Source organism: Phoxinus phoxinus (genome assembly GCF_949152265.1).
Source record: "Phoxinus phoxinus genome assembly, chromosome: 11".
Lineage (NCBI taxonomy): Eukaryota > Metazoa > Chordata > Actinopteri > Cypriniformes > Leuciscidae > Phoxinus > Phoxinus phoxinus.
The window spans coordinates 34,266,157-34,293,008 of record NC_136886.1 but is presented as its reverse complement, the minus strand read 5'-3'; the positions used below and the strand labels follow the sequence as shown (position 1 = coordinate 34,293,008).

Sequence of the window (26,852 nt, the reverse complement as noted above, 5' to 3'; positions counted from 1 at the left end):
GTATTTATATATACAAAATAATTATACACAATATCCATCGTAGTTTATGTGCATGATTTTTTTGTATTTCAAAGAAAAAGTTTATCCGACTCAAAAACAAACATGTTTTATGCTCATTTTTAGAATTTATACTTATTTTGGCATTTCCATCCAGCATTTTTTTTTTATGTGATATCCCAAAATGTGCATAAAAAAATAGTTGGAAGGAAACTGTAAAATAAGGTGTTTTTGAACATTCGAGCATGAAAACTGACTCAGAAACCAAACCCGTGGCTCTTGAGGCTCTTAGCCCAGCACGACGAGCCCTACCTGGGGTTCAGATCTGAGAACAGCGTCTGTTTACACCTGGAGGTGTGTGGAGAGGATCCTCAAACAGCTTTCTAAAGCTATAGAAGATCTGGTTTCTGTGTTTAACAGTCCTGAGGCGTTTAATCAGGACCACGAGAGAGCCAGATGAATGCAAAACACACGCCTGAGGCGAAATTATCAATTATTACTGGAATATTCAAATATTGTGTGAATGAAGAAATTCCACAAATGCAAACATATTCCATCACATGTTGTTGTGCATTGTTACCGTACACCACACACACCGCTGGGAGACTCCGGTAAACCTGTTTTCCACGCTTCTCATCTCCTCAGAGCGCCTCATGTGAAATGACACTCAATCTCAAATGTCGCCCTCAGGCCACCGTACGGCTGCAGGAAGTGTGTTCACATACGTGTGCAGTTTCACAAGCTGGAATTGATGTATTTCGGTTCACTTTGACAAGCAGAAACAAACTTTTATTATGACAAATAGCAAAAAAAATTCTGGGTTTATTTTCATAGACAGGAAGGACTGGAGTTCAAGACCTTTATTGGTTAGTGACATCACAGTATCGTTGACCTTTGACCTTATTACCTGCAGCCTTATTAGCTGAACAATTAGCCATCATTTGTAAAGAGCATTTAACCTCATATGTGACCCTGGAGCACAAACCCAGCCCTAGCCAGCTATACATTATATGGGTCAAAATTATCTATTTTTCTTTTATGCCAAAAATCATTAGGATATTAAGATCATGTTTCATGAAAATATTTAGTAAATTTCCTACCGTAAATATATAAAACATGTATTTTTGTGAGTGAATGCAGCACAATCGTGAACATAAATGCACAACTTTAAAGGAGATTTTCTCAATGTTTAGATTTTTTTGCTCCTCAGATTCCAGATTTTCAATAGTTGTGTCTCGACCAAATATTGTCCTATCCTAACAAACCACACATCAATGGAGAGATTATTTATTCAGCTAAAAAAATACCCATGTGACTGGTTTTGTGGTCCAGGGTATGTGTGTTTGTGGTGAGTGAAGGACACACACATACACACACATTATAATTATATTTGGTGTCGCCAAATGCTTTATACAAATAAATAAAACTTGACAATTCACATTCTGTCAGCCATACACAGTATAAGACACGACCCACACGCTTCAATCTGATTGGCTGGTTTAAATATTTACATTTATGCATGTAGTAGCAAATGTTTTTATCTAAAACGACTTGCAATCTGCAATCTGCCAAAGAGAGTCACAAATAACCATGACATTTAATAGTAATAATCAAAGGCTTTATTAAAGGCTTTAGTGGCATGGACAAATAATTTATCTGCATTTTACAGCTTCAGATGTGGCTCATCCGGTCAGAAATTAGATTCAGAACATCAGTTTTATAATAAGAGTTCATTAGATTTATTTTAATGGCGAGGCACTAGAAATGAATAATGTTGTTTGTTGTGCATATTTCACTCAAAAATGTAAATGCTGTCCAATCTCATGTTTTTTAACAAATTACAGTTATTGACCATTATTGTGTGTGGTGAGTTTGTAAATAGAATTTAAATAGACATAAAAAAAACGAGAATACATTTTCCGATTTTTATTTAGAAAAAAACAGAAAAATCACGAACGAAAGAAACTAACACTATAAAGTTGAAAAATTAAGTATAATACAACTATACAAGTCTTTTTTTGTGTCATTGGGTTGCACAGTTTTCATTTAGGACACTTTTTTTTATACGTACAACACAAATGCGTCCATTCATATTCGGCACGCACACACACACATGTAAAGATACGTGAAAAAGTAACGGCCATCTGCCTCCCAAGTTTCATTAAAAATCATCCCAATCCCCTCTTCTGCTGTCTACCACTTCTTTCGCCATGTATTTGTTTGTGTCTTTTATTATTTTATGCAATCCAAAATCCTTCCTTCCCGCTCTGCCAGAAAGCCCGCTGTCATTTGCTGACGGAAAGCATGAAATTACACATCCGGTTCTAAAGGGTTAAGGTAAAAAACCTGCATAGTTCACCTTTAAAACTTTCATTCATCTCCAAAACACAAATTTAGATATTCTTAAAGGATAATTCCGGTATTTAACACCTTGAGTCTATATTGTAGTTTGTTTTGGATGAACAAGAGTGGTGGACAAAATTTTTTTGACAATGGTTCCTCTCTCGAGTTTTTGACTATAAAAGAATTGGCCATGGACCCATTTAACATTGGAGTCAATGGGCATGTCCGAAAATGTCATTAAAACAGCCAATAATGTTCGTTTACAAAACTGTTAAACTCACCGAGTGGTTAGTGGTGTTCGTTGATGATTATAAACAATATATCGTCGCAATATATGATTCCAATCCGTTTATTTTGCTATAGTGGAACTATTTTTTCAGAACCGTGTAACTTCCGCTCAATATTTGAATCTGAAGCGTTAGCACACTCGCGACCACTTGATGGCGATAACCGATGTTTATGTCTCGCGGGACACTCACGGTCACAGTCGAGTTCAACTTCATATTGCACTGGTCAGTGGTCATGTCTTTCAATATGGTTAGAATTTGTGCGGTCAAAAACTGCGGTAAAGAGCTCTGCTCGCTAGCCTTATGAGAAACGGAAGCGAGCAGAAAGACTACATCGACAATGTAAACAGCCCCCTTTCCGTTTCCGGTAGCGCATTTATATTAACGAGCACTCAGTCCTTCAACAGAATTCAATGGGATTTTACAAAATGACGAATAAAACACGACAGAAACTGTATTTCGCAACACTTTTTGTTTCTGGAACATCAACTAACATCACTAATCACTCGGTGCACACTTTATGATGATATGATGAACAGATTTAACACATATCACATCAAATATGGTCAAATTTAAGCAGTTGTATCGTTGATTAAGACGTTTAACGAAGTCTTATGGGTTTGGAACGACGTGAGGACGAGTAAATGATGGCGAACGATCCCTTTAACGATGTTTCTGTGGTCTTTTGCCATTGATTGCGCTGCTTAGACACATATATGCATTTATGATTATGATTTAATAGCACTTTCCTCATTCTTGAGCTGTTATCTTGAGCAGAAACATCATTTTAAACTGCATTTTATGTTTGCATGTTTATTTGACCAGTGCTTCATAGTTTACATGAAGATAGTAAGATAATAAGATAATGACAGACTGGCTGTAATAATCATAATTATGTAATGTTTGTTGGAATGAGAGCATGTTGTGGTTTGGCATCTGGAAAACTGTGATTAAGGACAATATTTCCTGCAGATTACAGTTCACCGAGTCGCAAACTGTGTTTCTCCAGTCGTGAAACAGAACAAACTATTCACCATCAAATACTCGTTATTGCAAAGAGTTGATTCAATTATTTTACATTATACTAAAGCAAGTAAACAGCGTCATAATGAGCGCAGAACACGAGCTCAATGAAATTACCACAGAGAGGCTTTATTTTCATGAATATGCTTCTGCGAGTGTTAAATGAGCTGTGAAATGAGATTCCATCACACACACACACACACACACACACGCACCGTGTTTAAAAAAGTGTTTACAAGGGACATTGAAAGAAAGCAAAAAGCCAATCTCATTTTCAGGAGGAAATCTGGGATCATTACTGTGACTTTTTAAAGACATTAGAGGAATTTGATTCTCTAATGGCGTAATGAACACTGTGTGCTTATTTATGCAGGACACACACACAAACTCGCATACTCACACACACACTTACACAAACTCGCATACTCACACACACACACACACATACATAAACTCGCATACTCACACACACACACACACACACACAAACTCGCATACTCTCTCACACACACACACACACACACACAAACTCGCATACTCACACACAGACACACACACACACACACACACATACATAAACTCGCATACTCACACACACACACACACACACACACATACTCGCATACTCACATACACACTTACACAAACTTGCATACTCACTCACACACACACACATACATAAACTCGCATACTCTCACACACACACATACACACACACACACGCACGCTTACACAAACTCGCATACTCACACAAACACACACACACACACACACTTACACAAACTCGCATACTCACACACACAGACACACGCACACTTACACAAACTCGCATACTCACACACACACACACACACACACACTCTCTCTCTCTCTCTCTCACACACACACACACACACACACACACACACACACACACACACACACACACACTCTATCTCTCTCTCTCACACACACACACACATACACTCACTTGCATACTCACACACACTCACGCACTCTCTCTCTCACTCACACACACACTCACTTGCATACTCACACACACTCACACTCACTCTCACTCACACACACTCACACTCACTCTCTCTCTCACTTACACACACACACACACTCACTTGCATACTCACACTCACACACACACACACACACACACACACACACACACACACACACACACACACACACAGCACTGCCGCTCTTAACTCACACCAGAACTTCTGACAGAAGCTTATTTAGAGATTTACAGATTCACACAGACACTCTGTCGCTAAGTGTGTGCGCGCATGTGTGTGTGTGTGCGTGTGTGTGTGTGTAGATCTGCAACAGCTCAATTTGTGCAGTTTCTCATGGTTTGAAGGCATTTTGCACCTGCTGCGGAGAAAAACTTTCTCTCAACTCATTTGCATTTGTTCACTTGGCGTCTGTTGAGCTTCAGGCTCTCGATCTTCAGGAACACATGACGCGTGTGAGGCAAGGGCACACATCTGAATCAAAATACCATATTAAATTAAATCAAATCCAGTTGAAATGATTTCACTGATAACACTGAGAGTAATAAAATAAAAGTCCTCCTCTGCTCAAATGATATTTTGGAGGAGATAAACGATATATGAACTATGATATATGAATATCTCCAGCAGAACATCTGTCTGTCTCAAATGTCAGATATTACATCAACATGTTTAATCCAAATGGCATTTAAATGCAGATACGGTCTATACGATCGAGTGAGCATCAGATGCTGTGAATCAGATATATATATATCATAAGTGCATTGACTGCTTATGAATGTGTAACAACAAAGATGGACTTAATCCGTTCATTTTATGATCGCATAAATCAGTGAGAGTCTCTGAAACTGTATATTTATATTCTCAGGGTTAATATATATTATTCACATCAGTGTTGGCCAGTACTGAGATTTATATGGTCAGATCACCACTATAGTTATTTACCATTATTAACACTAAAGCGTTGTATTATTTCAACCCAGTCACTGTATGTTTGAAGCTCGTGTTTAAATCATGATTTCCCAAACTGGGCTTCATGAGGGAACTGAGTTTATGTTTATGTGTCTATGTGGTGTTATTAATATTCTTTAAGAAAAATCATGTGTAAGTTCATAAGTCGACAGCATTGCTAAGTATTTTCTTTACAAAATATGTAATTTTAGTGATCAAAGATGAGTTTGGAGGGATAAAATGATTGACTACAGGGAGACTTTAAGCCATTACATATTTAAACCAGTAATATCCTATACTAAACCTAAACTAATCTTGACTAACTATATATCATTTGAAAGCGTACAATCTCTAGTTTACATATTTGGTGACTGATTTTCAAAATAAATTACAGAGGAGCCGTAATTTATCAATTTGCAACAAGAATATGTTCATACTCCTGAGGCGTGTTCAGACCTTTATTTTGAAATAGTGATGAACATGAAAAATCACGAAAGAATGGTAGAAACCTCAGTTTGTTTTCATGCCAAGAGTTCAAAAGATAGCATCCATTCAATTATTTTAGAAAAAAAGGTCTGAAAATGTTTTAAATATAAAGAAAATAATAATAGATTCAGCATTAGTGATGTGGCAGCGAGCTATAATGCACATACGTGATCTTTCTGTGTTTCTTAGAGGTTGAGTTCATTTTAAAATCTGCCAAACTTTTGCCAAACCATCCTATACTTCTGAATAGGATGTCTACTTCATAAATTGTATGAAAATTGTAAAAATAATGGTTCAGATCAGATCACTCAAACAACATATGGAAATGGAGGCGCCCTTATATGTGCAGTAATGTCCACTAGTGGAGAAGTGTGGTACTGCGCCCAAACTAAATCTCACTGAAAGCTCATTTCAAGAGATATCAACCTAACATTTGAAACACAACTTGTTCAGATTTTTGGCTTTGATTTGTTTGCATTTTTAGAGTCCACCAGGTTTTGAAAATATATATTTTATATAAAATATGAATAATACAATTTAAGAAAATAATAATAGATTCAGCATTAGTGATGTGTCAGCGAGCTATAATGCACATACGTGATCTTTTGTGTTTCTTAGAGGTTGAGTTCATTTTAAAATCTCCCAAACTTCCAACACCGCCTGTTTAGCCCCGCCCACCAACTCGCGCATTACATGAAACTCATTATAATATGCAAAACTGTTATCCAATCATAGCAGTGGGCGTTTTCTTCCAAGTCTTCAATGCGGCACGCCCATAAAAACCGAGCGTTTCAGGAGTTAGGCTCAAAACCAGGATAGAAAATAACCAATTACTGATTCATTATGATGTTTTTGAATGTAAAAACCAAGCGAACGTCATAAGTTGACCTCAGACAACAATATAATAAAAAATTAAAAAGCCAGTTCATGACCCCTTTAATAAGGACTGAGCAAACATAATGGCATTGAGTGTCAGAGATGCAGATGGCACAACTATATTTCTTGAACTATATTGTTTGAATCAATGTTAAACGCTCTCTTTCTGTGATTCACACATGGATATTTTAGTGATGGAAGATGTACACGGCACATGGAGAACGCCAGACTCGTTTTCTGACCCGTAATCTTCACCGGTGTTACCATGACGACAACCACACAGGCCACCGTCCTCTCCTCCGCATCCGCTCCTCATAAGACACGTGTGAGTTTCAGAGAAGCAATGCATGACAATCCAGTCACACGGCACTCGAATCCCGGCGGAGAGACGCTATCGACCCTGAGGGATCATGTACTCGCTGAATCTCCTCTCGCGGGATGTGCATCTATTTCTGAACTTCATGAAACACTCAATTATCAAAGCGCATGATGTGTCATATTACACTGGATCTCTAGACGCTTTTCTCAACTTAAAGTCTCTCTCTGGTGAAAATCCAGCTTTTAATGTTGTTTATGTGTCTATGTGGTGTTTCTAATCTGCTTTAAGACAAACCATGTGTAAGTTCATAAGTGGACAGCATTGCTGAGTATTTTCTGCTTAAAACTGCAGTGAACCAAAGACAGTCTCAAAAACACGGTTTGAAATCGCTGGTGTTTCTGACGTCACACACTACCTTGTTACCAATCAGATCAACGTGTGATCGTCAACCAGTGGATCTCTGAGTGAGTGACTGAGTGAGTGGAGGCGGGGCTCATTTGCATATTCATAGAACCGCAAATACTAAATGAGGGAAGGGTGTCGAGTTACATTCAAGATATTTTAAGGCATGAATAATTTTTTTCAAGGAAAAAACGTTTAAATTTTGATGATCAAAGAAGAGTTTTAAGGGATCAAATTATTGACTACAGAATCTCCAGAAATCAAACCTGTGTTTGTGCAAGACAGAAAAAGCAACCAAAAGGAGAGAAAAACACTGCCAACTGCTCCATTTGACAAGATTGCTGTTTCCATCCACCTATTTTTATGCAAAATTTGGGTTATCGCATAAAAAACACTGGATGGAAACAGAAAAATGCACATATCATGCACTCAATTCACTATATGCACTTCCTGGTTTTAGATTGGCCAGCTTAGTCATTTCCGGTCAACCGTCAAAAACAAGCGACCGTGAAAATGTCTTTCTACACTCGCTGCCTTCAGGATTTACCTCAGGTCAACATCAATGATGTACACCGTCTTATTCAGGAGAACTGCAAGGCTTCGTCCAGTAAACTGGAAAAGGGATTTAAGCTGTACATATCCAGTTATATTCATGATTATGGCTCTGTTCTGTTTACCCTAAGCGGGGTTATTACTGCTCTTATTGGGAGCTCTTTCCCAGAACAGAAACATACTGCCAATCCAAACTGTATGCTAATTGGCCCTTCGCAGGGAGCTTGATTGACAGGTGATTTGACCAATCATACTTCACCATCCGCCATTTTGTCCGACAAAGTAGTCAGGAGAGTTAGTAGATTAACATTGGAGGATTTGAGCTTGAGAAGCAGAGTGTACTGACTAGAGTGCGGATCGGGCCGACTTTTTCAGTCCGAGCCCGGCCCGCGTCCGACAGAGCAGTAACCGAACCCGACCCGAGCCCGACAGGCACAAAGATATTTATGTTCGAGCCCGACCCGAGCCCGACAGTTAAAATCCCATTTTTTTCTCATACTAATGACAATTGTACGTTTGTTTGTGTGGAAAGCCCGCTTTTATTAAGCAACTGTAGGAAGGCAATCGGAAATGTCAACAGGACAAGCGCATCAGCGCGCGGAGCAACAAGCGCACTTAACACCTGGCGCGCGCACATTATGCACGCGTTTCGTTGTCACGGCTACATAAACAAATGTCCGCACACAGGAAGACGGGTGTTATGGTAATATTTTACATGTATTTTAATCACAAAAACGAACGTTTGCATCAAGTGAAAGCATCAGGCACATCGGCTACCTACATAAGCTGTTTTAAATTTAAAATGTTCAATGCCTTATCGCGCTGATGTGACCGAGCCCGACCCGAACCCGAACATCATTTCTAAATATCTGTCCGAACCCGGCCCGGCCCGTCGGGTACCGGCGGGTCCCGTCGGGCTCGGGTCGGGTATCCATCCTCTAGTACTGACGCCTTCCCGCGGTTAAAACAACATTCCTTCTGATGTTCATTCATGTTTATTTGATGCTATAAATGAAGAGATGATCGGTTCACGAGCAGCTTTAACTGAGGCGACACAGCGATCTGTCTTTATTGTTTAAATTTCTTTTAAAAAATGACCAAATTTGAAAGATGAGACTTTGTTTAATATGTTTAATATCAAAAGTAACCTGGTCTGTCCTGTACTGTCAGTGTGTTGTCAGTGTCCAGTATTTTTCACTGCGTGAGAACATGGTGTGTGTGTGTGTGTGTGAGAGCGGCGTAGCTTGTCGGACATAGCGACAGTAATTAAGGGGGGCGGGTCTTTGAGAACAGTCAATTGAGGCGGAACATTTTTTAAACTACAATGGAAACACATTTACTGAATAAATCCCTCGATGCGCAACAATAAACTCATGTGACTTTCCCTCAGCATCAGCTGTGATTGGATAACTGGAGTAACCAGTGGACCAATGGCGTCGCAGCGTCTCTAATGTTGGTTTGGTGTTTCTGAAACGAAGGAGTCGAAGTGTGTGATCAGAATGATGTGGTTTAATTCCCTCCAGAAGCGTCTCACACACACACGAGTGTGTTCCCGAACACCAGCATCCGAACGCTAGAGAACACGACAGCGTTTACTGTGTTTTTCTGACGCGACAATAAGCATCTGAAATTTGCACCAACTTGCCAGGAAGGGATGATTTTGACGCTGCTTATTCTTATTTGCTGCTTTATTCAAATATTTTATGCGATATTCCATTTGTGTGCATAAATTAAATTCACAACGTTGTATGGAAACTGATGTCAGTGAAACACTGATTACACATCTACTAGTGAAATATTAGTGATTTATATAATATGTCCTTTGAGCAAAATGCATTTCCCTTAAAAGCACGCTTAAACGCAGAAACATCATATTCATCGGCACGGATCTTCAGAAAACACAGTTTCAGACGATGAACATGATCTGTGTGGAGAGCTAACAGAGTAATGAGAGACTGAAGAGATAAACAGAGAAGAAGAGACTTTATTTGCTCACAGTAAATGAAGATCAGCTCAACAAACCAACATGATCCTGATAACACACACACACACACACACACACACTATCTCTCTCTCTCTCTCTCTGTCTCTCTCTCTCTCGCTCTCTCTCTCACACACACACACACTCTTGCTCTCTCTCTCTCTCACACACACACACACACACACTCTCTCTCGCTCTCTCTCACACACACACACACACACTCTTGCTCTCTCTCTCTCTTACACACACACACACACACTTGCTCTCTCTCTCTCTCTCTCTCTCTCTCACACACACACACTCTTGCTCTCTCTCTCTCTCTCTCTCTCTCTCTCTCTCACACACACACATGGATGGACGTCTTCTCACACTGCTCCTCTTCTTCAGGATCAATCGTCCTCTTCATCCGTGATTCACCAGCAAGTTCTGCAAAGAAAGAACAAACAAAAAAAATTGTCAAAGACTTCCATAATTTTTGTCATAATTTTTTTAAATATCATAATTCAGACGTTTTAGGTAATTATTCGAAGAGAATCTAAACTAAGGCAAACTGGCCGAAAACCTAAAAAAAAAACAAAGTTAGTTTTTAAAATGGTTTGTTTTCAACACTAAAGTTAACTACATAGAGACTATATGTGCTCCTGCGCGTGTGTGTGAGCGCGCCTGTGTGTGTGTTTGTCTGTGTATGTGTGTGTGTGAGAATGTAGTATTCAGCGGCTCAGACTGAGGAGACGGAGAGTCACTCGCTCATCCTTTAGTAACACACGATTCATCAGCAGTTTCACTTCAGTAACAGTGGCATCGAGACGCTCTAGTTGGCATTCGACCACTGCTTCAACCCCTCAGTTACTGAGACAGACGAGTGTCCGACACACACACACGCACACACTCAAAGACACTCAGACAGACTCACACACACTCGCAGAGACAGACACACACACACACACACACACACACACACACACACACACACACACACACACAGATCTTCTTATTTCCTGCAGAAATAATGACTCTGGCATGTTTCAATATGAACCTCAGTTACACAATGGAGGGGAAAAAATGTACATTATTACACCGTGCTCTAGAATTCTTGATTCTGATTGGTCAGTGGTGATACGTTTATTTTTAACCATTTAATGACTGGTTGACTGTCCCTTTTTTGTTATATCCAGTACATATCACAATAATATGTTGCACGCGTACCTTCTTGCAGGAGTTGATGCAGTGTATGTAGTCTCTGGCCAGCTGAGAGCAGAGCAGTGTGTGTCGTGTGTTCAGTGTGTAGCAGCTCAACACCTGCGACTGCAGCTCAGCGCACACCGGGGTCATGTGACCCGGCCTGAGGAACAATACACACTCTTACACACACACATAAACACAAGCTACACATTCAGCTGGATGAGTTATAGAACAATCACTACAACACTCAGCTCTACTGTAAAATCTAGATCAACATGGAATCACCTTAGTGCCAATATCAGGCTTTTTCAGATATTCCCTTTAATGTAGTGTGTAATAAAGCGGTTTGTGACTATAAAAGCTCTGAAAAGTTTTAAAGGTCAAAGTGCAGATAAATGGAGTTATTGTCTCCTAAAAGAAAGAAGTGATTCTCACTTCCTGATGAACCTGTGTAGGTTTGGAACTAATTTGCATAATGCTCTTGATTGGCTGAGCAGCGTCTCTTAGCTCCGCCCTCAATCACTGTAGTGTATCTGAGACTGGAGGAGTTTGGTTCGTGTTGTTCATGTGGAGAAGACGCTGTTTTCTGCTGACAAAGCAAATTTACTGTGATGAGATTGATACGGTAAAACCCACGCCGTCGTTACTGTTCGAATCACTGTGATCAAGAGCTGAGATTCAGATATGATAATGAGCGTTTGCTTTCTGACCAATCAGAGCAGAGCAGCTCTCAGAGAGGCGGGGTTTAGAGAGACTGAATCTTTGATGAACAGTTTCAGAGACTGAGAGAAAAGAGCTGACGCTGCAGTGGAGATTATGAGGAAATTAAAGTTTTTTTTTTTTTACTTTTGATGCACGTGAACTTGTTGTAGGAGACGCTAAAACACAATTAAAAACTTTAAAAGCTAAATTTTTAATTTTACTTTAAGTAAAATAGCATAATAGGGGCACTTTAAACAGTGTTAAATACCAAAACAGAACCAATCACAGGTGGAAAGACTGACACACACAAAACAGGAGTAGCTCTGCCACCTACAGGCCTGCAGAAACACTGCGGTGGAATTTACTCAGGATTTTTGTCTCTTTTAGCCACAGAGACATTGAGAGCATTATAGTCCTTAAAAGATGAAGTTTGATATTGATATTGAGCAGATATGTCTGTGACTCATCAAAGATGCAGATTTATGCGGAAAAAAACAAGTCAGTAAAGGCTAAAATGTTCTCTTAGTAACATTACGTTATCCAGACATCAAGGTATTATAGCTAACTAAATCTAAAATCATAAAAAAACATTTGCTAAAAATAAATAAACGTTAAAAACTTTATTTCAGCTAAAAATTATATTTCAGCTATCATCTCATTTTAATTTTGTTTAGCTTAATGTACTAAAATAAAGAAAACTGTACATAAAAAAAAAATATATAGACAAATAAAAGAAAAGAAACAATTAAAATGACAGAAACACACAACAAAATTACTAAAACTTAAATAAAAATATTAACAGAAAATATAATAGACTGATACTAAACCAGGTGCTAACTAAAACTAAAACTCACTTAGTTTATAGCTTGATGTACTAAAATAACTAAAACTGAAATAAAAATTAATATAGACACACTAATAAAAATGACAAAAACATACAACAAAACTACTCAAACTTGAACTCAAATTAAAACGGAAAATATGAAAATGAAATCTGACTCAAAATATTAATAAAAAAAATATAATAGTATGATACTAAACCAGGGTTATGCTAACAAACTCAAATCATTGAAAAATATGATTAATATTTTTACAATTACTTAAACTAAAAGAAACGTTAACTGAAATCAATTAAATATGAAAACCACTTCAGTGCATCAAGCTAAACTGAATGAAAATGAGAAACTAGCTGAAATAAAATAACTAAAAACTAAAATAAAAATGAATAAAAACTAAATAGACTGATAAAAATGATAAAAACACTCAAATTATAAATATAGAAACAATAATAGTTTGATAGCGAAACTGTATCTACTCACTTCACAGCGGCTTCAGCTTTCACCGCCTCCTGCGTGTACATGTGTAGAGTCTGCTGATAGAAGTCAGTGTTCTACACACACACACACACACACACACACACACACACACACACACACACACACACACACACACACACACACACACACACACACACACACACACACACACTTTAGTCATTCATGTAATACACAAGAAATATCGCATTTGTTTTCCTCCATTTACACTGAGCAAACGTTGATGTACAGTCCCAAACACAAGCATTCATGAACTTTCTGCCACATTTATCATGCAAATTCAAAATCACAGCTTGTTTTCTCCATCTCATGCTTCTGTTGCCTTCTCTAAACCAATCCCACAATGCATTTCTTCTGAAGTGTGTGTGTAGGAGGTTAACTGTGTCTCTCAGGTTCAGTTCAGAAACACAAGAAGATCACGTATGTGCATTATAGCTCGCTCCACATCACTAATGCTGAATATATTACTTTTTGTCTTTATATTTAAAACATTTTCAGACCTTTTTTCTAAAAGAATTGAACGGATGCTATGTTTTGAACTCTTGACATGAAAACAAACTGAGGTTTCTACCATTCTTTCATGATTTTTCATGTTCATCACTATTTCAAAATAAAGGTCTGAACATGTATGAAAATATTCTTGTTGCAAATTGATAAATTACGGCTCCTCTGTCATTTATTTTGAAAATCAGTCACCAAATATGTAAACTAGAGATTGTAAGCTTTCAAATGATAGTTTGTCAAGATTAGTTTAGGTTTAGTATAGGATAGGCCTATCACTGTTTTAAATATGTAATGGGTTAACTTGAATATTAACATCTTCAGAACGACAGGTTTCACCAAAGAGACGTTGATGTTGAAATTGATTTTTCCAAGTTGATAACTTGACACCACTAATATGTTGCACTGAATTGTGACGCATTTCATTTAGCAGTAAAAAAAAGAAGAAGAAAAAAAATCTAGTACACGATCATATACGGTGTATTATTCACTAAATTAGTACACTCTAAAACTGCTGGGTTGTTTGAACCCAATTTTGGGTCAAATGTGGACAAACCCAGCCGTTGGGTTACATTTTTATAATGGATTTTTATTCCAACGTTTGGGTTTGTTCATATTTGACCCAAAATTGGGTTAAAACAACCCAGCAGTTTTAGCGTGTACTCCACTCTGAACAGTCTGTCGCTTCATAAGCAGAGACGTGAGCTGTGATTAACACACCGGAAGAATCAGAGGACACACCGCCTGTGGTGCTCTCAGTGTGTGTGTGTGTGTGTGTGTGTAGATGTAAATCACACAGATATTACTGTTTTAAATATGTAATGGCTGTGATGACTGACGTCGTAACCTTTACACGTTTAACATTCACACGACAATTACAAAACACAGCGGTGCTGAACAACGTCTGGACACACACACACACACACACACACACACACACACACACACACACACACACACACACACACACACACGTTGAGTTTATCAGTGTAATCTCTGTTCCTCCATCTCTCTGCCGTTAGATTACAGAAGTGATTACAGAGTGATTACAGTCTCGGCTGGAGTAATTACACTTTATCTTATTAAATCTACAACGGAAGCATCAGAAATCAATAACAGAATAGTCATTTTTAGGTGAATATCACTTTAAGGAGTTTGTTAATCACTCACTAACAGTATAATACGAGTCGAGACGTCTCACAGATCCCATAATCCCCTCCTCACGAGTCTAATGCGATGAACTAACTCAACTAAAGCTCAGATGATGTTCATGTCGGTCTCTCTCCGCCGCTTCTCTCTCAATCGCTCCATCTTTAGATTCTCAGCTAATTCTCTCCTTTCTCGCTTCATTAATACCTGATGATTCGCAGCTCTGATGAAGCGTGTCTGTGTGTGTTTTCCAAGTCAAATTTATTTGTGTAGCTCTTCTTTTCACAACACACGATCCGAAAAGTATTTAAAAATCTGACAGAACAAGATGGTGTACGTAACATTTAATGAGAGAAAGAACTACAATCCCATGAAGCACTGCAAATGACAATCAACAGAAAAAGTAACAGAAAAAGAGTAGAAGACTTCTGGATTATGGCATTTGCAGTGCATCATGGGAGAAAACGGGCACACAATAGTTTATTTGGTGCGATTTGCTCGTTTCGATTCCCTGATTGGTGGATTTGGTGTGCAGAATCATGGGTAATGTAGTTTTTCATGACTGTTTAAGTAGCTCTGTCTTTAATGATTGATAAGTTATCATAAAATATAAATTCCCCTTAAACTGTAATTTTTTATTGTTGGTTTACATTAAAAAAGTAAGTTATCCGGTTCCCTTAAAATTTTGAGTTCATTGAAATTAAACATTTGAGTTAATACAGTGAAGGAGATTTTCTTCAACAGAAACTCTAGATATGATGTTATCTGAACAACATTAATGATTAAGTTTTACTAAAGACAAAAGATTTATTCCTGCAAATGCTTGAGAGAGAAAAGCAGAAACCCTTTCTGAGATGAAGAACATGAATATTACATGACAGTGTGAAGAGTGTGTGTGTGTGTGTGTGTGTGTCACGCTCAGGATTTCTCTTTGAGAGCTTAACCAAAGCGTTTCAGATTAGTGTGTGTAGGCAAAATCTAGGCAGAAAAATGTGAGCTGTCATTTAAAGCATCACACAGACAGAGAATGCAGCAGTGTAACACACACACACACACGCGCACACACACGCACACACACACACACACACACACACACACACACACACACACACACACACACACACACACACACACACACACACACACACACACACACACACACACGACAGACCAGAGCCGATTACAGGTCTCACCTCAATAGAGCAGGAGAGAGAGAAAGTTACGAAGAAAAGAGATTTCAGGAATGGAGGAGTGTGTGTGTGTGAGTGTGTGTGTGTGTGTGTGTTTTTGTGTGTGTGTGTGAGCAGAGCATCACATCCACTCGGTGTGTGTGTGTGTGTGTCTGTGTGAGCAGAGCATCACATCTACTCGGGTGTGTGAGAGCAGAGCATCCACTCTGTGTGTGTGCGTGTGTGTGTGTGTGTGTGTGTGTGAGAGCAGAGCATCCACTCTGTGTGCGTGTGTGTGTGAGCAGAGCATCCACTCTGTGTGTGTGTGTGTGTGTGTGTGTGTGTGTGTGAGCAGAGCATCCACTCTGTGTGCGTGTGTGTGTGAGCAGAGCATCCACTCTGTGTGTGTGTGTGTGTGTGTGTGTGTGTGTGTGTGTGTGTGTGTGAGCAGAGCATCCACTCTGTCTGTGTGTGTGTGTGTCACGAGATAAAATGACACAAAGCATGACTGTTTTCAGACAGGTTTCTCGTCCTCGTCTGCCGTGGGTTAATGAACAGACCCGGGTTAAAGTCACAAGTTCATTTTTCCTAATTTATATTTTAATGAACCTAAAAACAGTCCTTTTCTTGATGCAAAGTTTAATTATCTTCTTGACAATTAAGCACAGATCATTACATTTTCATTAAAAAGAGAAATATTTTAACACTTTTAGTCAGCAAGGATGATCAAAAGAGAGTAAATGCATTTATAAAAATATCCTGAAATAAATGTATCGCGGTTCTGCACAAAAAATGAGGCGGCTGAAAATTCAGCTTTATCATCACAGGAATACATTATATATTCAAATGCATTCAAATAGAAAAGGTTTTTTTATTTATTGTAATAATATTTGACAATATGACTGTATTTTTATTAAATAAATACAGCCTTGGTGAGCAGAAGAAACTTCTTTCAAAAACATTGACAAAGATCTTACCGATTAAAAGTTTACATTATTTATTTTCTTTTTTAGGGAACATCTTGTGTGTCAGACACACACACACACACACGGACACACTCGCGCGCAGCTAAAGCGTAACTAAGTCTGTTAAGTCTCAGAGCGAGAGCAGCTGAACACACACTTCTGTAAATGCCACAGGAATAGATATGAAACACACTGATATCCTGACAGTAATGCACACACACACACACACACACACACACACACACACACACACACACACACACACACACACACACACACACACACACACACACACACACACACACACACACACACACACACACACACACACACACACACACACACACACACACACACACACACACACAGCCTTTAAAGGGGTTTATGAACTGCATTGTTTAATAATTTTTCCGGTGGTGCACTAATAATGCAAGTATGATTTTTACATAAAAATGTTCATAATTTTGGCATTTTCCTCCAGATTTTGTCCCCTGTTGGAAGGGGCGTGTCTTCTGTGAGACTGGAAACACCCACTGCTGTGATTGGCTAACAGCTTTGCATATTACATTAGAATTACATGTGGAACGTTTTTTTATTTTTTATTACAGCAGTCGAAATTATCTAATTGTGAAAAGTGTTTATTATAGCATTATGTTTAGATCTACTCCCGTTGAATGACGAGTGTTGTAGACGATGACAGACATGAATGCAGTGATCATCAATCTGCATAACTAACCGTTCAAACACGATGTAAATATGAGTGTGGGACAGAGCCAATGATCATAACCAGAGTTTTGGCGAGAGTCGCTTTGTAGCTTTTTTGGCTAGACGGTTAATTATATTGAATTGGAAGAGCCCTGACCCTCCATCTCACACTCGCTGGGTTAGAGATGTTCTTTATTTCATGAAATTAGAGAAAATTAGGTACTCTCTTCGCCGACCTGGCGCTTTTTTTGTCAAGATTTGGCAACCCCTTCGTGAACATGTCCAAACCCTCCAACTTGACCCTGCTCTCAGTGTTTGATTTTGGACCCTATTCTTTCTCTGACCCCAAGCTCACCAATCAATCTCCAGCCTAGATGATACTACTTCTGTACTGTCTGGTCATTATATAATTGGGTTTACTTTATGCAGGATTGTATTGGATTGCACTCGTAAGATTTTTTTGTGTGTGTGTGTGTGTTTTTTGTTGTTGTTGTTGTTGTTGTTTCTTGTGGGACTTCGGTGTGTCTATTTACTGTTACATATTTTAGTGTCTCTTTGTCTCCTATTGTTTTGTAATGTATCTTAAAATGTATAAATAAATCATAAAAAAAAAAAATAATAATAATAATAATGTGACAGGACATTTAAGATGTAGTGAAGACAAAAAACAAAAAAAAAGTGATTTTGCCTGCGATTATTTTTTTCAGTTTCAATTTATATTGTCATTAGTTTCTTGAAAAGTTATGTTCATTATTATTGGCACAAAATGAATTCCATAAGAAATTGATAAGATGTGCTTTCCAAACATAAAAAGTAATTTTGTGGCAAAAAAACATGGACATAACTTGTCATTTTTATCATATTGTTTACTATATTTATTTGCTTGTTCAGTGTTGTGTTGGGCTTTGGTTCTTTTGCTGTTCTCGGACTTTAAAAATAAAGAGTGATATGGAGCTGTAATGCGGTTAAAACCTGCTGGAACTACTTTAGCCGCGTTTCCCAGAAAATAAAGAACTTCGTAGAGCGCTCGTCAACCAATCAGAGTCAAGCATTCACCAGCCCCGAAGCATAAGTGAAAAATAATGTGTTTTTTGAACAATCAAGCATGAAAACTGAGGCCCTGTCCACACGGAGACGTGTTTAGCTGTATACGTACAAATTTTGTGTCGTATTGGCGTTTCGTCCAGACAGATCCGGCGTTTTGAGAGACTGAAACCGGGTCCTAGAGTGAATAAATCTGAAAACGACACAGCTCAGCGGCACAACGGCGCTCGCTCAAATTCCACTCCGACATTAAATTTCTCAGTAAACCTGTAGTAGCCATTAAAGAAAATGTATTTAGTTTCATATTTATGTTTAAATAATGTTATTTCTTTTATTTCATCTATGTTGATTTATGAAAGTGAAGAGCATGAGTAATCATAAGATGCGCAATATATCGGGAGACATAATTTTGACCACATTAAGTTTTGTTTTATATAAAGCCTTTCTTTAAAGGTGCATTAAGCAACTTTTCATGTTAAAAATACCCGTTTTTCTAACCCATACATGCTTAAACAATTGCCTGATGTGCTGAATGAGCCCTTCTCTGATCACTGAGATTGTCTCTATAATCCTGTAAAGTAAAATAAATAAGAGGGATTCGGGCCGGAGTTTGAGACTGGGCGTGACGTCATGCGCGTTCCCGGCACGCTCACAGCGATGTCTGGCAGGTTTGTGTATTCCCCGGCATTCTCCGTAGAAGATGGATTGTAAGAGATCTGCTTGTAGTTCATTTCAAACAACAACGCAAACTCCACGTAAGATAAAGAAAAGAATTTTTTTGTCTAGTGCGTGCACATCTCTGGCTGCAGTTTCGCTTGCCGCCAGAGGTGGCATAGTTCTGCAAAAACTCAGAATCTTGCGCTATGCACCTTTAAAGTGAATTTCATTTTGTATATTTCATCAACCAATTGCCTGGATTTAATAAATAAGAAGCAAATATAGCTGACAATATAATCATGACATGGACGCGCCGGCGCAATATAACTTGCATTGCTCGTGAACTGGAACTCGTCTCATAAATGAACCGAAACTCAGAAATATATAGGATGCTTGAAATGTCTACTTGTAAACAATTTAAATGTTTCCTTGCTATATTTGACACATTCATTACTTTTGCCGGTTCTTTGTGGCCAGCTTTATGAATCCGCTAACTAATTGAATATCGTGACTCATCCCTATTGTACCAGGCCATTTATGGTTGTTCATATTGTTTAATAAAGTTCTTGGTAAAAAAGAAAAGAAGAAGCTACTGTGCCTAATATTATAGCCTACAGCGCGCAAGGTTTATGCGCATGGTTAATAGTTTTTTTTTTAAATAAAATAAGCACATTTAAAAACATTTCCGCTCAATCCGCGTCCTTGACATCGGATGCTTTTACTGATTCATTTTTTACAGCGCTGAATAAATGTGTTCTTCTACAGATATCGGCTTATACTATTTATGGTTTATGAGTTCATAGATTTCTTTTGATATAAAATAAATATATTCTTTTATATTACATGTTTTATATCAGTTCTTATAAAAATGTATTTATTTTATCTTCTGTTGCTGTGATTTCTGCTGGACAAGTTCAAACTTTCTCTCTTAAATAATATTAATAAATGATCTAAAGTAACTTTCAAAAGCATAACAATCACACATTTGGATTCCTCCCACAGTTCATCTCTCCACATCACGGTCACACACACACACACACACACACACACTAAAGTGGCGTATCGCTCATCAGAGGAAGCCGTATAATCACCACCACTGTTATCGAGTTTATGCAAACAGTTGTATTTATAAATGCTATATTTAATATGAGCATGAAGACATCAGAGAGAACAAACATCTTCAGCCTGGAGCGCGTACAGCAACATCAAAGACACGAGAGACGTGTGTGTGGAAATGTGTCGGATTCTTCACCATCTGTGTGTGCACTTCTGAAGGCCACGTTTTGTAAATATCACCACAAATATGTTAAAAATGATGTGTGATGAAACAAAAGTTCAGTCATGGTCTTCAGATCTAAACCCGCCAGTGTTTGTGAAGTACACACACCTCCCGCCAGTGTTTGTGAAGTACACACACCTCCCGCCAGTGTTTGTGAAGTACACACACCTCCCGCCAGTGTTTGTGAAGAACACACACCTCCCGCCAGTGTTTGTGAAGTACACACACCTTCTTCTCCATCAGCTGCAGCTGCTGCTTGTAAAACTGCTCGAGATGTTTGAGTTCTTCTTCTTTCTTCTTCAGCTGTCGGGCCTGATCGACACAGAACACACATCTCAACATCAGATCACACAACTCCTGACGGCTTTACACGTGGAAGATGTTGCGCGCGCACACACACACACACACACACACACACACACACACACACACGTGTAGCAGAAAGAGGAGAGAAACAGGAGTATCTTCACAAACACTGAATAATGATGGTAGTTGCTCTGCAAACTCTAATACTGTCGTACAGTAACACAGAAAACAATGTATGATGGGACAAAATTAAATGACACACTTCAGCTGCACGTATAAGATGAACACATTCAGTGTGTGTGTCACATCAACTACACGAATATGATCTGATGCCTCTGAGACAAATACATATATGACATTTGGAAGACTTACAGTAGCAATAACACACACACACACACTCTCACACACACACACACACACTCACTCACTAATATATATATATATATAATATTAGCTAAATAATAGTAAATCAATCTCTTTCATTTTAACCACCAGTCATTTTAGAGACACTTATGATCAATCATCATGGAGAAAATCTAAATGGTTGGATATTGAGTTTCACGACAGACGAATCCGTCTTCTTATTTACATCATGCAGAGAAATAACTGAGCTGTACAGCAACCGGCTGCTTACCCGAACACTTAACTCATCCGGCTGAGAGAGAGAGAGAATAATGGAGACAGACAGACAGACAGACAGACAGACAGAAAGAAAGAAAGAAAGAAAGAAAGAAAGAAAGAAAGAAAGAAAGAAAGAAAGAATGGTTATACTTGATATAATTTCTGCAAATTTTAATTCAACAAAAACACTTGGACAGGATCTATAATAATTAATGAGCTGATGATTAGCACATGATCATAGAGAGAGAGAGAGAGAGAGAGAGCAACAGATTGCACTTCAGAGCAATAATAAGTCCATTTCTGCCACAAGAAAAAAATTATGCTCACGTAAATCATAATAATAATTTAAATAGTTGAAATGCTAACATACTAAGTCATAATTATGAGATAAAAAGTCTAAATTATGACATAAAAGACAGCATGTAATAATTTCAGCTTTTTATGTCAATTATAACAATGTTATAAGTGACTTTGTCATAATTCAAAAAACTTTTTATTATCATAACTTTCTCAGCTGACAGAATATTAACAGAGAGAGAAAGAGAGTGTTTGAGAGAGAGAAAGAAAGAGAGAGAGAGAAAGAAAAAAAAGAAAGAGAGAGAAAGAAAGAGAGAGAGAGAGAAAGAAAAAAAAAGAAAGAGAGAGAGAGAGAAAGAGTGTGTGTGTGAGAGAGAGAGAGAAAGAAAGAGAGAAAAAGAAAGAGAGAGAGAGAAAGAAAGAGAGAGAGAGAAAGAAAGAAAGAGAGAAAGAAAGAGAGAGAGAGAAAGAAAGAAAGAGAGAGAGAAAGAAAGAGAGAGAGAAAGAAAGAGAGAGAGAAAGAAAGAGAGAGAGAAAGAGAGAAAGAAAGAGAGAGAGAAAGAAAGAAAAAAGAGAGAGAGAGAAAGAAAGAAAAAAAAGAGAGAGAGAGAGAGAGAGAGAGAGAGAGAGAGAGAGAGAGAGAAAGAAAGAGAGAGAGAGTGTAATCAAAGATTAAAGTTTGTAAGCAAAAAGAAAGAAAAGAATGTTTAAATGCAAAACAGTGTATATTTTTAACAATAAAGCCTGGTGATTATAAATGACTGTGATTAAAGCAAACAGCGATATGAATACGCCACTGCTGCCATCTAGTGCACACTCAACATTACATCCTTCAAGATCTAGCTGGAGACGACAGGTTTATGCTTCTCCAAAACACTTGAGCTAGGTGTGTTTGAGGGACTTTTGAGGGACCACTCTACAGATAAAGCAGTGTGGAATAAAATAAAATTCTCTATCAAATTTATAGGCAGGACAAGTAGTTTTAGGCTTGGTTTGTAAAGAATTACAAACCTGCGCACATATAACCCAAACGCACATAACTGTAGAATTAATTCTTGATGCGCACGTGAGCGCCGTCACTGTTTCTCACAGGTTCGTGTTTAAAGTCTGTGTAGAGAGAACGGTGTTGTCTTAGCAGCCTTAATTTAATAACAGATTGTCCTTTCGACGGAAGTTAATCAATCAAAACTAACTTTAGCTGGAAAATATCTTTATTCAAGAACCGCTATAAAGCCAAAACAATCTGTTACCTTAAACTATACGTTTATCTCTGTAAAGCAGCTTTGAAACAGTCTACATTGTTAAAAGCGCTATTGTGGCGAGCAGGACGAGGTCGAGGGACGTGAGAGAGCGGCGCGTGATTACTGATGAGCGACACCTGCGCGACGCACCGGTCTCACGGAGGAGCGGGAGCATTAAAGCAGGAGCGACGGCAGTGGAGATGGAGAGAGGAACAGGCCTGAGTGTGTGTTGTTTCTGTAGCCAGCAGTCGTCCGCGAGGAGCTGCCGGCTTATACTTTCATTTTGTATTTGTTTATTTTACTTAGTGAAGTGTTGAATGTTCGCCGGTTCCCGCCTCCTATATACATGAAGATGACTTGACTTAAACATGACTTTAATGTTTAGATCAAATATAGATTTAGAAATAAAAAAAAAATCCAAAAAGTTTAAAGGTGCTGTATGGAGTTTTCAGCGGTGATGTTTCAGATTGCAACCAATACGTTAACAAGCGAGTGCTCGTGCGCGTGCTTTCTTTTGTTTTATTATTAAGTGGAGTTTGTGTTGGAGTCTGTGTTGTGCTGGTCGTTTCCTAGTATTAGCAGACTCCATGTCATAAGTTGCAGTGTCGTCGCTGTTGAGTGCAGTCAGTAGACGAGGCGAGAGGCTCGGGAGCGCTCATGCAGGTCTCAGTCACGGCACTGGATTTCGCGGAAAATCCGACCCGGAGCATCTCATAGAAATAGGAATACTTGCTTTCAGAGGTAATAGCAAAACCCGCCAAGTGGATCATTTTATTGTGAGATTACAACCCCTTCACACACAGATAATAAAAAAAGGATTCATTTTAGTACAAAAACTCCATACAGCACCTTTAACTGAACTTAATGAAATTATGAAAACCCCAAACTCAAAATTAGAATATTGTGAAAAGGTTTTCATAAGCTGTAAGCCATAATCATCAAAATTATAACAAATAAAGGCTTGAAATATCTCACTTTGCATGTAATGAGTCTATATAATATATTAGTTTCACCTTTTAAGTTGAATTACTGAAATAAATGAACTTTTGCATCATATTCTCATGTTTCCAGTTTCTCCTGTATGTCATAATGATAAATGCAACAAAAAAAAAAAAAAAATATATATATATGTTAAAACAAACACAAAATTTGACACAGAATATTTACTTGAAAGATCTTCATATAATATATTCCTTTGTAAAAATGAGAAATAATTTTGCTGAAATAAAAATAAGATAAAAATTAAGATACTCGTGTCAGAATAATGTTTCCATCCACTTATTTGTATGTGCATTTTGTGTTGATAATGCAGAAACATCATATTCATCTGCACCGACCTTCAGAAAACAATGTTTTATGCGATTACAATTGTGTGCATAAGTCAAATTCACAGCTAGTGTGTGTGTAGCAGAGACAGAAGAGGAGCGTCTCACCAGAGTGTGTGTTTTCTGCAGGTCCTGGTGTGTGTGTGCTCGCTCTCTCGTGTCTCCCATCGCTGTCTCTCTCTCTCGACGGGCGATCCGGGTCAACTCCTCCTGAACCAGAGCCTGTTCACGCTCGAACCTGCACACACACACACACACACACACACACACACACACACACACACACACACACACACACACACGCACGCAGACACACACACACACACAGAATTATACACGCACGCACACACACACACACACGCACGCAGACACACACACGCACACAGACAAGCACGCACGCAGACACACACACCATTCCAGTATTACAAAAAACATATATATATATAACCGTATATATTATGGAAGTGGCTGTGATAGACTTGAATGTCTGCAGTGAAACACACACACACACACACACACCGTCTCCGAAGCTCCTCTGCTGTCTCTCCTGCAGAAGGTCTGGAAGCTCCTGAAACATCAGAAACACAGTAAGATGAGTGTGTGTGTGTGTGTGTGTCGCAGTGAGATGAGAGATAAGTGTGTGTGTGTCGCAGTAAGATGAGTGTGTGTGTGTGTGTCGCAGTGAGATGAGTGTGTGTGTGTGTGTGTGTGTGTGACAGTGAGATGAGTGTGTGTGTGTGTGTGTGTCGCAGTGAGATGAGTGTGTGTGTGTGTGTGTGTGACAGTGAGATGAGTGTGTGTGTGTGTGTCGCAGTGAGATGAGAGATGAGCGTGTGTGTGTGTGTCACAGTAAGATGAGTGTGTGTGTGTCGCAGTGAGATGAGTGTGTGTGTGTGACAGTGAGATGAGTGTGAGTGTGTGTGTGTGTGTGTGTGTGTCGCAGTAAGATGAGTATGTGTGTGTCGCAGTGAGATGAGTGTGTGTGTGTGTGTGACAGTGAGATGAGTGTGTGTGTGTGTGTGTGTGTGTGTGTGTGTGTGTCGCAGTGAGATGAGAGATGAGCGTGTGTGTGTGTGTCGCAGTAAGATGAGTGTGTGTGTGTCGCAGTGAGATGAGTGTGTGTGTGTGTGTGTCGCAGTGAGATGTGTGTGTGTGTGTGTGTGAGTGTGTGGCAGTACCTGGATCAGGTGTGTCTCTCTCAGGTTTGGGTGATGCTGGTTTCTCTGGAGAACACCCCGCCTCCCGCATCCGCTGAAGAACATGACCAGACAGCTGAGAGCACACACACACACACACACACAAACACACACACACAATATTGTAAATGATCCAATAAATATCACTTTAAATACAACTGTGGATTTACAAAAGTGTAGAAAATTTGTGAAACTTTCATTCTAGTTTGTTTTTGGCTAGACAGTAGACACTGTGCTTATTAAGTAAATACTTAGTATGTCACAATTTCGTTTTACACACACACACACACACACCCTCTCTCTCTCTCACACACACACACACACACAGTTCGCAGATCAGTCTTATCTCACTGTTCTGTCATTCATTGACCTTGAGTGAGAGCAGATAAAATGACAGTAAATGTTTATTTCACAGCTCTAATGATTAACAAACATGCTTTAAAATGAGCAGATTTCATCGCTATATCACATAAATCATCAATGCAGCCAATGACACACACACACACACATCAACGACAGTTTCACTTTCTCAGTGCCACTGAAGTTCAGAATAAGGACAGTTACATTATTCTTCTGTTTATAAAAGCACGTATCCCGTTACAATCATATAACGCAATAACAGTATCAGGATCTGAGTGTGTGTGTGTGTGTGTGTGTGTGTGTGTGTGCAGTGAGGAGGATGATGATGAGGAGGATCACCTTCACTCCCTGCAGGACCGTGACATTGTCCTGTTCGTCCAGTCCATAAGACACAGACCCGCTCCTGCTGTCCGCGGCCCCCATAATCACCACAAATATCACAATATCCCCGGTCAGCTCAGGGTCACGGCGTCCCTCTACACGCGGATAACATCATCAGTTTATCACGCGTCATCATGTGGACGCACGAGGAATCATGGGAAATGTAGTTCAATTCAATTCAGTGACGTCACACAGAGATCGTGAGAGGAAAAAA

At 38.8% G+C, this 26,852-nt stretch overlaps 1 protein-coding gene across 4 annotated transcripts; it reads right to left on the bottom strand.

Moving 5' to 3' along the window:
• Positions 1 to 10,207: 10,207 nt before the first annotated feature.
• chchd6b (coiled-coil-helix-coiled-coil-helix domain containing 6b) lies at positions 10,208 to 26,840 on the bottom strand. Of its 4 annotated transcripts, none has more exons than XM_079627936.1 (9): positions 26,597 to 26,784; positions 25,880 to 25,973; positions 25,221 to 25,269; positions 24,810 to 24,939; positions 21,852 to 21,872; positions 21,110 to 21,223; positions 13,428 to 13,498; positions 11,431 to 11,566; positions 10,208 to 10,650 (listed from the first exon to the last, which is right to left on the bottom strand). In XM_079627936.1, exons 1-9 carry the CDS (start codon positions 26,678 to 26,680, stop codon positions 10,627 to 10,629), a joined length of 723 nt encoding a protein of 240 aa, XP_079484062.1. In that variant the 5' UTR covers positions 26,681 to 26,784; the 3' UTR covers positions 10,208 to 10,626. The 4 variants fall into 4 exon arrangements, with proteins under 4 accessions (XP_079484062.1, XP_079484064.1, XP_079484065.1 ...); XM_079627938.1 differs by having other exon boundaries at positions 21,140 to 21,223; XM_079627939.1 differs by lacking the exon at positions 21,852 to 21,872 and having other exon boundaries at positions 21,140 to 21,223; positions 26,597 to 26,840.
• Between the last annotated feature and the right edge of the window lie 12 nt (positions 26,841 to 26,852).